The sequence below is a fragment of the Alosa pseudoharengus genome, unplaced genomic scaffold (genome assembly GCF_046254945.1).
Source record: "Alosa pseudoharengus isolate Yale_2024_CS ecotype anadromous, Long Island Sound unplaced genomic scaffold, YU_APseudo_1.1 YU_APseudo_1.1_scf_10, whole genome shotgun sequence".
NCBI classification, from domain to species: Eukaryota; Metazoa; Chordata; class Actinopteri; order Clupeiformes; family Clupeidae; genus Alosa; species Alosa pseudoharengus.
Window position 1 is genome coordinate 39358005 of NW_027468565.1, and position 15781 is coordinate 39373785.

The following is a 15781-nucleotide window of genomic DNA, read 5'->3' on the forward strand; positions in this document are numbered from 1 at the left end:
AGGAAATGGCATCTTATTACCGGGTGTCTGTCTAAACCCCAGTGACATCAGGTTTGGCCTAAATATGGGATGTGGTTGGGCTTGGTCTTACATTTGCACGCGTTTGCCATTAGTGTGGTTCATGATGACACAGCTGAGATAGAAGAACATTTAGCGCCTCTAGCGGTGAGTTAGGTTACTGACCGTGCTCTTCCACTCGACTCGAGAGTAGGCAGTATGCTGCTACTCCGCAGTGTTTGTGAAGCTCGAACAGAGGAAAGCAGTTGTAGCCTAGGCTACTGAAGCACACGCGAAATTGAGAAGGAAATTGTAACTACCCATGAAAACAACACAGAAGTTATGTCTGCCGTCTTAATGATGTCAATTATAGGCTACTTCGTTCAGAAGTAACATTTGGATTATGTTTGAGGCTACTGGAGAACTATAAGAACAGCGGCGTTGGAACGATGATGATGAGAACAGGTAAGTTGATTACCCTTCACTTATTTGTAGGCCTAGTCTAAGGTTGCCTATACACTTATCAGGGAATAAGCATTCTCTTACCCTATTGAACGGCCTCTATCCAACACTGTGTTTGCCTAAACAGGATTTTACAGTTGGCTGTGATTGTTTTCATAGTTGTTCTTTGTGAACGATGTGCTACCTTTGAACTAAGTCTATTAGGCACCCTTACTTACTTTCCACATAATCTGTGATCAAGTTGTAGAAGCACCTGATGATGGGCAAACCTGCTGTTTAACAGAATAACTATCGAAAAATAAGGCACTTTACCTGGAGAAAAACATTTTTGTGGGGCACAGGGAAATCCTTGGCACCTTGTCAGAACATTAAACTCCTTGAATTATGCCAGCTGCAGTTTATCATATATGGAGTATGTGGTCTAACACTGTTTTCCCCCTCTAAATCAGCAAGGAGATGTGAATACCAATTTGTTGACGTTGTTGTAGTAACAATTTTAGATTTAGTATCATAAACAAGTTTGACAACAGCATTTTTACATGGTCCTTTGTAAAGATGACTTTTAGTCTTTAAGTCTTCGGGCTTTATTTTATTAAAAACTTTATTTTTAGGTTATAGCGTATAAAGGAATATTTTCAAATGGAACATGCAAGACATAATGCACAGTAAAGATGATGCACAGTATACAGGAGACAGCATATAAGATATAATATACAAACCCGCTATGCCATGTGTCATTTTTACATGGATCCTGTGGGATGTTTTTTTAGTTTTCAGCCTTGTGTTTCAGATATTTACTAACTAAAACAAATCATACAAATAGGCAATTGTCATGGTACTGTTGGAGAATTACAGGAATTCTTTAATCCAATCCGAATAATCCGATTCCGATTGGCTAATTATTTGCTGGTTTGCTGTTTTTTAAGTACTTATTTATCTTAATCCTTGATATGATTTGTCCTTTTATCATTTGTCATCTAATTACTCAGGTGTGGAAAAACCCCCTTTGGCACCCAAGCCAAAAGCCATTCAAAAGAAACAAAAACCAAAACCACCACCTGTAGCACCTAAGCCAGATGTACTTTCACAGCCTTCTTCAGTGGAGAAAAGAACAGAGAAGCCACCAATTGCACCTAAACCATGCCTTCCCCAAAATACCCACACATCCGCACATGAGAAACCTCCAGTTCTGAGGACAAATGGTCCTCTCTTAGCACAACAGAAATTAGGGACCACTAGTAATGTGGGTTTGCTCAATTCAAGGAATGGTATACATCTGGGGCCAAAGAAACGTGAATGGGATTACATAATTCCAATTTGTGTCTGCAGTCGGGACGATTGTCCACAATGCAAGCCAAAGGAGGACAGCAAACAAGCTATAACAAATATTCGCCATCCAGGAAAAGACCAGGGAAACAGGCAAAATGAAGGCTTCAAGAAGCTTGTACCAAGATGTCGAACAAAATTTGACATAGAGCCTGACATGGCAGAAACCAAGAACGGCCTTATCAGCACTTGGATTCCAAATAGCTCACCGCTTGAGAGTCTCTGTAGCAACAGTAGTCCCGTGCGAAGGGCTCAGGAAGTGATGGAGGAGCAGAGCAGCCCTGTCGAGAGGCTTGATGACCGTAATGCCGCTCACAGGAACTCCACGTTCAGAGCTAGACGCACTCCTCTTCAGAGGACCTGGAGCGATGAGGTCAATGGCAACACTCACTGTCAACCGTCAAGGACCTCTGCAGAGCCCTCAGACAGCCACAGATTAGACGGGAACCAGATCAGAGACTCCACAGGGATGACCCCCTCAATCCCAGCAGCCCCCCAGAAGCCCCTACCTACTCCAGCGCCCCGCAGGCCGAGGGCAGACACCCCAGCACACCAGGGGGGCACTAGAATGGGCAAAGATGACATGAGAACATCCAGTGGTATGGATCTCACTGAGGCAATGACTGATGCAGTGAACATCACTGCAGTTTCTAGTGAAAACGCCTCCTTATATGAATCTGTTGAAACAGGCTATGTGGATTTGCACATGCCAGTTCCTATTCCGAGACAGAAAACGGGAAACCTGGAAAAGCCTGCTCCGTTTGGCCGGACGGAGATCGCAAACGTGGCAGAGTATTTCTATGAAGCAACGGAATTCTCAGTAGATGCTGATGACGGTGACGTTGAGAACAGTGAGAGTCCATGCACAGTTATCCAACCTAAACAGCTGAAGCTTACCAATCAACTCACTGTGGCAACAAGGGTAAGGTCAGAGAATGGAAAGCCACCCATGACATCCCCAGAAAAGCAACATAGACAGCACTTCCCTACTGTCACGTCTCAGAGCACAAAGAAAGAGGAGAACACCTTGGGAATAGCTAAAGACAATCAGAACTATCTTAATCCTGCTCCAAAAGAACTGGACAATACAAAGAAGTCAGTTGGAAAGCAAGTTTCTAATTCCAGCCCTGGCAACACAAAGGGGAAGCTGTTTGGTCAAAGCCTGAGGCCAAAAGCCAAGTCTTTCACATCCGTGGATCTGCTTCGCCCTGATGGAAGCAAAAAAATCTCTTTCCGGAAGTTTCTGGACATTAATATTTCCGTGAAAAAGCTGCCCAAACTTTTGACCAAACGGGGACAGGCCACTGATTGCATGTCAGTGGAAATGGAAGAGTCTGTGGATGGGGATGAGGAGAGAGAGGGAACCCCCGCTGGGAAGGCCAAACCTCCCGCGAATCGGAAGCTGTCCTGTCCAGTGATCGGCATGGAGCAGAGTGTGGACGGAGAGGACATCTTCCCTGGGGCAGAAGCTGCAGTGGAGTACGAGAACTTCCCAATCTATGAGGATATTCCAGATTACATGAACATTCCAGGCTCAAGTGCGTTAGCTCCCTCCACAGCCCCAGACTCGTGGCAGAGCTCCTCCTGGCCGGATGAGGAGAACATCTATGAGGAGCAGGAGCCCTATGAGCTGATAGGAGAGTACGCTGATGACACACAACAGCACTACGGATACGAGAGGTAATTATCAATGTGCATATGGAACACGGACTAATAAATGGACCAATAATAATACCTCGTCACACCAGCATAGAGTGGGTAAAACACTTGATTTGATATGATAGAATTTACCTTCATTTCAAATTGCCTGGTATGCATACAGCAATGTCTTCTCAGACATTGATGACGTACAGTTTCTTAATATTGGGAAAACATGACAGCCTTGCACAATATAGTAAATTCACAGTTTTGCTGTTTCTTAATGATTTATGCCCTTACATATCCACACCCTCATTCTTATATCAGACCAGTCATTATGATGACACAATACAGAGGCTAGGGCAGGTGACGAGGTAGAGTACAAGCTCAAGAAGTATGCAAAGTATTCTTTAAATATGTTTAGGTGTTTCCACCAAGTCGTTTCCCTTTCTATTTCAACACATCAATTGCAACCCACAGCATCATGTCTATAGGCCTGCTGGAATTCAAGGAAGCCCTGGTAAACTTTGTGTGAATGAAGTGAGAAAAAAATAGTGTCCAGGTAACAGCAAACTTCTTGTCACCCAAATATTTATGATCTGATGAAATACTCATGGTTGAAAATAAAAACACTCAGGGTTAATACTTTGCACCATAATAATCTTGTGCTGAGCAGCAAGCACCATTCAATAAGAGGCTTGTTTGCAAACGGGGCTCAGAAGTGGTCACGTCCGCAGCAGTAAGCAGCTCAGTGCGGCGTTGCATCCAAACTCTGGATTCAGAATGTTCTGAATGTTAATGTCCCTCGCGTAGTTTGTCACACTCCGTGATGAAGTAGGAGATGCTCGAGTCTGTCAGATCAATCTGTTGGCTCATTTTAACATAGTCAACAACGTTGGTGTTATGACATTGCAAGATTAATGATGGACTATACTCTAGAGATCATCTGGATGATTTCTGACTGGAAGACTCACAATGTTTTTGGTTTACAACAACATTGCATTAGTTTGTTTGTGTAGAAGTTACAGTCTTATATTCTTGTTGTGTTTTGTCTTTTGGGATGGTACAGTTTTGACTAATATCCACTGTGTAACCGATGTGTTGGACAGCTGTTTGCACAGCATATCGTTCCATGAAACCAAGTCACAGGACAATGATGCATGTTAAGGACATTATGGATGATGCCTCAATGCAATAACTCAAAACAAACTCAAAACAGGTTTATCTGTTAGCTGTAGTTTTTGGAGATTAGTCTTTACAGAGGGATAGCTCCACAAGATTATCATAAGCTAAGCTCTCGCACCAAGTGCCATTTACCATGGCAATACAAAACATGTGATTCGGTTTGGTAAAACCAGTGAACAGAAAATACTATTGTGCAAATATGATCTGGAATCTAATAAAACATACTTTGGTAAAACCAGTGAACAGAAAATACTATTGTGCAAATATGATCTGGAAGCTAATAAAACATTGTGTAGTTTGTTGACTTTCTTAATATGCTTCAGTACAATTATGGCAAACACAACATTACAATTATGGCAAACACAACATTACAACTGGGTAGGGATGTTTTGGTCTCATGCCAAACGAAAACTGTCAGACATTCTGTGTGTTTTCACAGGGACAGTATTGAGGAGGATGTGGGTCAGGGCTATGGGCACTCTGAAGAGGAGATCTGCCACAGTTCAGAGGATGAGGATGACCGGAGCACAAGCTCAAGCCAAGGGGATCATGAAGGTTCTGAACACAATCATGTGAGTCTCTTATGCTTGTGGGCTTACTGTGGTTAATCCAGATGTATATCTAACCTGAGATCAAAGTTGAAGGTGTGAATCAAATTTGGAGTTACAGTACACTATATAAACACATGTAACCATATGTCCCATGTCATATACCCCATACAGACATACAATCATATGTCCCATGTCATATACCCCATACAGACATACAATCATATGTCCCATGTCATATACCCCATAAAATGTCTAATACCAAACTGGTCTTTCATCAGCATGTTGGAGAAACCAAGAAGAGCAAAGTGGTTCATATCGCCAGAGAAATAATGAGTTCAGAAAAAGTGTAAGTTACTATACCACAGGAATATTATTATTTCTACCTACATTTAGCAAGAAAAAGTAATCATTTTCATTTCTCCCCATAGGTTTGTGGATGTTCTGAAGCTTCTTCATATTGTGAGTATTTGAAAGCAACTAAAACCTCTGAGTGTTTTATATTTATTATGTGCTACAGTGTGTGAGACAGTGCCATTTATATGTCTTAGATTGTTTTCACAGTCGGGGCACACCCATGTGGTACTCATGAACATTTTTAGTCTGAAGAACAGGCTGAATTTCTGGCATTTTTGTTGGTTTTGTTCAGCTCTTCAGTGGTTGTTTGTGGCCCCCAAATTACCCATGAGCACTTGTGTCTCAACTTAGTCCAGAGTGTTGAGACTGGGAACTGAGACTGTGAACTCTGTGCCCTCTGCTCTGTGCTTTGTTTTGACCAGATGAGAGGAGGTCTGAACTCATTAAGATGCGGTGTTGTGAATATACATGTAGCATGCTCAGTTTGTGCCCTCTTCCAGAAGTCTGAACCATTTCAGACGTCATGGTTTAAGTTTAAAGGCTTTGGTTCTGTCAACAACTGACAGCAGTAACTGTAGAAAGAACTGGCCTGTCCACCTTAACATGAAGACGTAAATATATCAGACCTTTACATGAAGACATAAATATATCAGACCTTTACATGAAGACGTAAATATCAGACCTTGTTTGAAGCACTTGTGGTCATAAGACTCGGGGCGTCTAAAAGGCCTAAGGCTTTGCCAAGTGCTGTATTTCAAGCTAAGCGTTTGGACACAACAAAGCACCACGCAATCTGCTAAGCTGTACCAGGCAGACCCTTGCATTGAAGCCCATGCTATTGTTAGGCTTTGGAAACCCAGGGCAGCCCTGGCAGACGCGCCAGAGAACAAGAATTAGGCCATATTTTGCTGGTGTGACATTTTATTTTTTGTGTGAAATTGTAGGGTGTATCTTCAGAGGGGCAGAGTCTTGCTATTGTTATGCACAGTTACAGTAGGACATTTTAGAATGTTGTGAGTGAGTTTTTGTACCTTTGTCACTGTTTGTTGGTTTTCTGTCTGATGCACCTATTTGTGACTGTAGGACTTTCGAGATGCAGTGGCCAAGGTCTCTCAGCAGGCAGGAAAGCCTGTGATTGAGGAGCGCAACCTGAATCAGATCCTGTACTACCTCCCCCAGTTATATGAGCTCAACCAGGACCTGCTTAAAGAGCTGGAGGACCGCGTAGCCCAATGGTACCTTCACAATCTTCTCAATGCTTGTTTATGCATAGCACCAGCAATAGAGGAAGAATAAGATGCCATATAAAGTGGCCATTTCAGCTCTAAAAAGTGTATTGCTATTTATTTACTGGTTTATCTTTTATCAGATAGAGTCTATGTGAATATAAATAAAACAAAAAGTTTCCCTTTTGTTTTGACAGGGATCAGTATTCCCAGTTAGCCGACATCTTTGTTAAGAAAGGGCCATATCTGAAGATGTACTCCACGTATATCCGCGAGTTCGACAAGAATGTGGCCCTACTAGATGAGCAGTGTCGGAAGAACCCAAGCTTCGCCGCAGCTGTGAGGGAATTTGAGGTAAGTCATCCAGGTCAACCAGTCTGGTCAGTTTATGGCTTTTACCTTGAAGAAGTGCCTGGTGTATTTCCGGGTGGATAATGTTTTTCCACTAGACACATTTTGTCTTCATCCTCTCATTTTGTTTTTGTCACAGGCAAGCCCTCGCTGTGCCCACTTAGCACTGAGGCATTACCTACTGAAACCCATTCAGAGGATACCTCAATACCAGCTATTACTAACAGGTGGGCTAGCTGATATGTCAGTAATGTCATACCTACTGATACATTTAGTTTAAAGTACAGTGGCTGCTTTTAATGTAATGTTGTGCAGTATATTGTAGCAATTTCTTTATTGGTTTAGTATTTATATTTTGATATTACCGTTATTTATTTGAGGGGGCACAGATTTTATCTGAGGGGGCATGGGGCCCCATCCCCTTCTGTCCCCCCTTAGTGCCGGCTCTGCTGCACTTCCTACAGGGAATGATTACTGTATCATTTTATGAAACACAACTTTCTCTAAGTCTTAGTGGCACCTCATGCTATATAATCTTTTCTGTAAATCCAGTAAAATATGTTGTTATTTACATCATGTTCCTGCCTCCAAAGAGCCTAAGTCATGGACCCTAAGTGGAAATGGCTGACCAGCCTGTTCAAAAGTCATCCTCCAAAGAATGTCTTACATAAAACATTGTTTACATTTTTCATTTACATTGCTTTGTGTTTCTTGATGCTCTAAAACTACACATGTATCAAATCTGATTAAACAGGCTTTTTGTGAACCTTGTATGCACATGTATTCACATAAAGGTATAGTTCAGACATCCCTTACAGAAATGTCAGGTTTCTGGTGAACAGTTGCCGCAAATTTGCGGCAAGGTCACATTTTCACATGCAAATTAGATTTCTGGTAAACAGTTAAGGTTAACTTTTGCCTATGTTGTAGCAAATTTGTAGGAATGTCATATGCAACCAGAAGTTCACTGGTAGTTTGCCATTATTGACTAAGTGTTGTGGCAAGCCACTGGCGAACACATTTGCCACTAGTGGCAAACTTCTCATTGTTGCCAGAACTTTGCTGAAAGTTTGCTTCTAGCGGCCAACATTTGCAAACTTCTGGCAATATTTTCAAGTGAACTTATTTGTTTCCCACAAATCACCTGCAAGTTTGCTGCAAATTTGTCGCAAACATTTAATTTTGTAAAGTATACTGTAGGCTTAACAATTTTTAATTATCTTTCCAGATTACTTAAAGAATCTCACAGAAGACTCAACAGACTACAAAGACACCCAAGGTTGAGTAACACAGTACAAATAAAAGATTATGTATCAAGAATCCCTGATGTTGTGTAATCCTGGTGTACTGTGAGATGCTAGTTCCTAAATTGGACTGTAAAATGTTGGATATTCTTGTCTTCTATGTTCTTGTCTTCTATGTTCTTGTCTTCTATGTTCTCCTCTTGTGCAGCTGCTTTAAGTATTGTTAAGGAGGTAGCCAATCATGCCAACGACATCATGAAACAAGGGGTAAGGGGATAATCCAATCCATTTGAACTAAACAAGGGGTAAGGGCATAATCCAATTCCATTTGAACTAAACAAGGGGTAAGGGCATAATCCAATTAAATATCTGTATACTTATCTAGGGAAGTGTTATAGCAGAGTTTATCAATTGCAGACTGATTTCTGTTTTCACAGGATAACTTTCAAAAACTCATCGAAGTTCAGTGCAGGCTAACTGGGCACCATGAGATTGTTCAGCCGGGCAGGGTGAGTTCTTCAGACCCTGCATTACAGAGAGATATTCTAGCAGGGTGAGTTCTTCAGACCCAGCATTACAGAGAGATATTCTAGCAGGGTGAGTTCTTCAGACCCAGCATTACAGAGAGATATTCTAGCAGGGTGAGTTCTTCAGACCCTGCATTACAGAGAGATATTCTAGCAGGGTGAGTTCTTCAGACCCAGCATTACAGAGAGATATTCTAGCAGGGTGAGTTCTTCAGACCCTGCATTACAGAGAGATATTCTAGCAGGGTGAGTTCTTCAGACCCTGCATTACAGAGAGATATTCTAGCAGGGTGAGTTCTTTAGACCCTGCATTACAGAGAGATATTCTAGTCTGAGTGTATTCTGTTCCGTAAGCATTTGCTACATCCACCTAGCAGCAGTCTAACTCTATTTATATACTCAGGAAGTAGTGTCATCATAGCGTGATGAGGGTGGTCATCATACACTAGTTCTTTTTTCCTGCCCAAAAATAGTTTTAGCAACATGCATTAATAAGTTTCACTATGAATTACCTCTGCCTAGCATTCATCTCTGGATGTAATGCAATACCAGTCACTAGCTATTGTTCCTTTTGTCAGACATTTGACAGAGAAGTTTGTCTTTAGTGTACAACAAATCACAGATTGTGATGCATGATTGGATTTTGAGTGTTCACCTACTATTTGAAAAACAAGGAACCGGTTGAAACTGGATTAAAGTAGTCCATGTGAGCTTAGGCTTGTGTTCTGATGAGTCTGAAGTTCTGGGATTTTCTGTCATGACAGGTGTTCCTGAAAGAGGGCATTCTGATGAAGCTCTCACGGAAAGTCATGCAACCACGAATGTTTTTCCTGGTAAGACTTTTTACTGAGACAACTAAGGTTGTGAAAAGGTTTTGAAAAAGAAAGACTTTTGGAAAAGCAGAGTTTTTTCTGAAGTGATGGTGAAAGTGTGGTAGCGCATTTCATTTAAGGAAGGCAAAAGATTAGGAATGTTTCACCTAGTATCTGTTATATAGATATAAAATGTCAGTGGGCAAGTGGATCCAACCTGTGTATGAACCACCTTCCCTGAGCTTTCTTCTATGTATGCCGCAAGGTTTCAGGTTTGGCCTCAGAGCTGGAGCATGTTTCTCAGGTTGCATTCGGACCATGGTTAAGACTGGGAGGGAAACATAAGGGGAGTTGCATTTAGGACGTTAACATATACAATGTCTAAGTATAAGTATATATACTCTTTTGATCCCGTGAGGGAAATTTGGTCTCTGCATTTATCCCAATCCGTGAATTAGTGAAACACACGCAGCACACAGTGAACACACAGTGAGGTGAAGCACACACTAATCCCGACGCAGTGAGCTGCCTGCTACAGCGGCGCTCGGGGAGCAGTGAGGGGTTAGGTGCCTTGCTCAAGGGCACTTCAGCCGTTCCTACTGGTCGGGGTCCGAACCAGCAACCCTCCGGTTACAAGTCCGAAGACCATTACAAGCGCTAACCAGTAGGCCACAGCTGCCCCCACATCTGCACAGAGCTCAGTGGTGTGAAACGTGTTGCTTAGTTCCTCATGCCTGAAACCAGAGCTTTTGGCCCACACGTGATGCCTTCTGTTGTAGCGTTTGATCACAATGCAGAACTGGACTTCTGTTGGTGCAAGATGCAGTCTATCCTCATTCAGAAGCTACTGCCACCTAGCAGCTCACTATGTTCACTGCTGCCATCTAGCTGCTTACTATGTCCACTGCATGTTTGTAACATATTTATGAATATTATACAAAGACTTTTTTTTTTTTTTTTACAAACTTTCAAAACTCCTGTTCTGTTTACTTAGCATTTTCTGACAAACAAATGCTGCTGCTGTTCTTTAAATGAGCTAAAATAACTTTGTGCATGCGATAGTTACTACAAAACGACATGCTTGTCTCTTAGTTCAACGATGCCTTGCTGTACACAACTCCGGTCCAGTCGGGGCAGTTCAAGTTGAACAACATGCTTTCTCTAGCAGGAATGAAGGTGGGTTGGAACACAATGTTGTCTGACTTCTGTCTCACTGTTATGCATGAGTCGGTGCGGTTATTGACTGTATGACGCTCAATGTGCAGGTCACTAGGCCCAGTCAGGAGGGTTACCAAAATGAACTCAACATCGAGAGTGTTGAGCGCTCTTTCATTCTATCAGCAAGGTAATTATATCACACACAGACATCTCAGACAATGAAGGCTATACCGGTACATGGCTTCTGTATACTTTTAGAATAACATCTACTATTTATGTAGTCATGTCAATGAAAAATTCTTCTTCACCTTACTCCGTTTTTTTTCACTCTTCCTAGCTCCGAATCAGAACGGGATGCCTGGTTAGAGGCCATCTCTACAGCCATCGGTGAATATACCAAGAAGATGATCACTTTCATTTCAAGCAGATATCAGGAAGAGGTAAGCAGCCTCTGCTGTCATGTTATGGTTTTAGGGTTCATGTTTGACTGTGAGCCCAAACCTCTTCTCTGTGATCACTGCATGACATGTCTTCCTGTAAGTGTAACTGGAGGATGCTCTGTGTGTGTAGGGGGAGGGAGATGCCTCTGGGGCCTCGCTGGGCTCTAAAGCCCCCATCTGGATCCCAGACCCGCGCGCCACCATGTGTATGATCTGCACCTGCGAGTTCACGCTCACCTGGAGGCGACACCACTGCAGGGCCTGCGGGAAGGTGAGGTGCTTCACACCCCCCGCCATTTCAATTCCCTTCCTCACATCCAAATACAGACAGTGGCATCTGAAAACAAAAACAGAAAAATCCCTTCCTATACATGTTAAAAATTAGGATATTGTTGCAAACTGAAACATTTTAGTTGAAGTTTTTATTAGGTTGGGCATTGTACATTGCTAACTTGTGTTTACTTGTGGCAGGTGGTGTGTCAGACTTGTTCAAATAACAAGCATCAGCTCGAGTACTTGAAGAACCAACCCGCTCGTGTGTGTGATCAGTGCTTTGTCTCTCTACAGAAGAGGACAGCAGAACTGACCCTCGGCACAGGTATTATAATCCGGCTTTTCAAATAACTAAACATTGGGATTGACAGACAAAATTCTTCAGTTATATGAAGATTCGGTTCCATTTCAGAGTAGTGCTATTTCATTTAGAATTTGCTCTGTTCATTTGCTCATTAACAAGTGTCTCTTAAAATTACTATGTAGTTTAACTATTGCAGTAAATGTGAATTTAATATTGTGCAAGTTTCTATTTTTAAGAATGAAGAGTGAAGATTAAAACATTCCAACTTGTCGATTCTTAGGTGGCCAGGCGCAAAGCAATGCCTCTTCAACTGGCAAATCTCCCGCCTTCCCCTTCAGGAAGCAGAAGAGGATCCCTGCAGCTCTTAAAGAGGTCACTGCTTCTCTCTATTATGCACAGTAGAGTTACAACCCTTAAATCAGTTATAGAAAATCTATCAAACATTTTCACAGAGATGAAAGGCTTCAAATGGTCATATTCCAACCACATTTTAGGTGTCCGCAAACACAGATGTCTCATCTATGAGTGGCTACCTTGAAAGGTCAAAGGGTAACAAGAAGCAATGGAAAAGGTTTTGGTTTGTCATCAAGGATAAAGTCCTATACACATATGCTGCTAGTGAGGTAAGAAACGAGTGCCTTTCTTTGTTTAGTTAGATTTGTATATCAAGTGCTGCGTTGGTATCTTTACAAACAATACATATCAAAACTATTGCTGGCTCAAGAAATTATTTTAGTTAATACCATACAATATAATATTCACTTTGTGTGAGTACTCTAAACACAAATTATACTCACATTCATTCATTTCAATCAATCATTCAAGATTACTTGGATGATATATGTTATATAATATTTATCATATTATATATGATACAGTTGGTAGACTGAAACACTTTTCAAGTGAATGAAGAGTTCTAATATTGAATGGTTCGTTGATGTTTTAGGATGTTGCCGCTCTTGAGAGTCAGCCTCTTCTGGGCTTCAAGCTGAGGACGGAGGAGAGGGCTGGCACCACACAGACCCTGCAGTTCAAGCTCTATCATAAAGACACCCTCCATCACATGTTTAAAGCAGATGACACCCATGCTTTGCAGAGGTATTTTGATTCAGCTCTGTTTTCAGATTTATGAGTAGCCTCTAATTAAATGTATTGGGCAACAGTGAAGTGACATGTTCCTGTGTTTCTTATGCAGATGGACAGAAGCTTTCCAAAAAGCCATGGTCCTGTGACCTTAATCCAAGACTCATGGATTGTCTCTCAGGCTCTTTATTGTGTGAATCAGTAAATGGACATAGCATGGATGCAACACAAATACTGACTGCAAAGAGAACCTTCCAAGAGTCGGCTGAAGTTCTCCTGAAGCATCCCATAGACAAATAAGTTTAAAGTGGGAACTGCCAAATATATTTTCTGTAGTTTTCAGTGACTGCTTCATAGATGAATGCAGTGGACTCATGAAACCATGCATGTGGTAGGCTATGCAATGTAATTAATGAAATTATTTTAATGTATGAAAACATTTTTTACCACCTTTGCGTTGATAAGCAGGCTAACTTTTATCTCACCATATACATTCTGTAAAACTTGTTTTTAAAATAAACTATGCTATTTTAGTATTGATGGTTCAGACATAAGATAATATATTTTCTAATACTGAGAAAACAAAGTACTAAACTATCTGGAGATCTTAACAGGAACTGACACAAAGTCTTGTCTCTTCCTGTGTAACATACCGTTTAAAGCCTCTGTTCTTTATTGTTGGAAATGGTTGAAGATGGATCAGAACGTTTAGTTAGTTAAGCTGTCATATAATACAGGGTGATTCTAGTTAAATGGCCATTTCCTTCACCACTAGGTGAGAAGTGGACTTCCATGTTAGATTATTGTGGTAATAAATTACTATGTTTTTCTCACTTCTTTAGAGAGCACTTGAGATTCACCACAAGGCAGGTTTATCCTTTCATGTAGGCTAAGCCTATATGGCCCGCCCTTCCCTTGTTCATATGCACTGTAAATATTGTCAATATTTATTTAACTTGTTTAACGTCTTGGCTTGTTTTGCATTTGGTGCAGATAACTCTACACATCATGGAAAAGTTCCGATTCAAATAAAAAAGATATAAAAATGCACAGTTTTTGGATTGTTTATAGACCTATCCCTATACTAGGCTATATGTCCCATCCACACTGCTTTAGGTAGAGGCAAGCCGTTATTATATACAGATGCTGGACATATAATTAGAATATCATTGAAAAAGTTTATTTCAGTAATTCCATTCAAAAAGTGAAACTTGTATAATGTATACATTCATTCCACACAGACTGATATATTTCAAGTGTTTATTTCTTTTAATTTGGATGATTATAACTGACAACTAATGGCGGCCTTACATACGATTTTGGTCTGTTTTCACAGTTGGCGACTAAATTTCCAACGTCGGACAGAAATCATGGGAGTTGTGCTAGAATCGCGGCGCACTCCCGTCAACTAGATCGTTAAGTGTAAGGTGCCAATCTTAGCGGTTTTAAGTCAGTCGGAGTCAGTCCTTTTCTAGTTTTGTCGTTACGGCAATATTATCGTAAGTCTTTCTAGTCGTGGCTCATGCAAATAGTGACGTGAACTATAAAAACCAATAGTGCATGGCCTCTCTCCAACATAAAACAGGAAGGGGCAAAGTAGGCGACAGATAGCCTATATGATTATTTGTTAATCTTATAATATTTGTCATTTCTTATACATATTTAGTCGGCTCTTCCACGTGACAGAACAACTCTATATCGGTTAGGGATGTCACGCATGAAACAATGCTCCAGAAACACGAAAATATGACTTTGAGTTTAGTACACTCTAAAAAATGCTGGGTTGAAAACAACCCAAACTGGGTTGTTTTCAACCCAGCCGCTGAGTAAAATGTGGTCCAACACAGCATTGGGTTATCTTAACCAAGCAAATTGGGTTACTAAATTTAACCCAACAACTGGGTTGAAATTTAACCAATATGTTGGGTTATGTTGACACAACTGTTTAGTTAAAGTTACGTAATGTTTGGGTTATGTAACCAAATCCCCCAAAAACTACTGGTTGATTTTTAAAATACTCTGCTTGTACAAACTTTTAATAACTCAAAGTTTGTATTTACTTACTTGAAAGTCACACCTTCTGTTAACAGCTTTGGGCCTGATATAGACAGTCTAGATATTAAATGGCCATCAAAAGCCATGCAATGAAATAAAACAGACATAATTATTTATTTGATAGTTTTCTTTATTTTTGAATAGTTTGCCTAGTATAAAATGCATGATACTTCCATGAAGGCAGGCAGATTCCAAAGTCCGTTTTGGGGGTCAGTCCTGTCAATCAAAGAAAAAAAGAGTGCATTTTAATCACTGTTAGCCTACAAAACTTTATAGCAAGACGTGCATGAACCATTACCAGTGAATGATGTTGACAGACATAAAAATCCACCAGGAGACAAATTATTAGTGCAACACACTCGGAAACTATGACCACCTAATTTGGAGTTGTTTTAAACATAATACCTGTAATATAAAACGTGCGTTTATGTCAGATGAGCTAACATTACCATTAGCCTAACATTAGGCTGACAGTCAGCAGTGCTAACGTTAGCCAGCTATGTTAACACATTCAGTTAGTGAATCCAAGTTAATGTTACCACCAAGAACCACCCAGTAAGTTACATGGCTATGAGGCTACCTTGAATGATTTAATAAGATGTTGTTTGGCATGATTATTATCGTAAGTTACGTGTGTTGTGAAGAGACTACTTCGACTGTGTTAGCTAGTTGACAAACGTTAGCCACGAAGCATATTTAATTAGCATAACGTTTCCAAGTCTGCTAACGTTACCTACCAGCTGTTGGTATGCTAATTGTAGTTCGTTGTAAAAGTTTGTTTTGTTTCTGTTCAGC

At 40.9% G+C, this 15781-nt stretch overlaps 1 protein-coding gene across 1 annotated transcript; it reads left to right on the forward strand.

Annotated features, from left to right (window-relative positions):
* Positions 1-203: 203 nt before the first annotated feature.
* LOC143108425 (FYVE, RhoGEF and PH domain-containing protein 6-like) lies at positions 204-13979 on the forward strand. The gene is made up of 21 exons (XM_076271562.1): positions 204-462; positions 1449-3465; positions 5048-5180; positions 5438-5505; positions 5588-5618; positions 6597-6748; positions 6937-7093; positions 7230-7317; positions 8319-8369; positions 8543-8601; positions 8772-8843; positions 9626-9694; positions 10766-10849; positions 10939-11018; positions 11169-11271; positions 11402-11542; positions 11743-11869; positions 12129-12220; positions 12343-12471; positions 12795-12946; positions 13044-13979. Exons 1-21 carry the CDS (start codon positions 447-449, stop codon positions 13078-13080), a joined length of 3858 nt encoding a protein of 1285 aa, XP_076127677.1. The 5' UTR covers positions 204-446; the 3' UTR covers positions 13081-13979.
* Positions 13980-15781: the final 1802 nt, after the last annotated feature.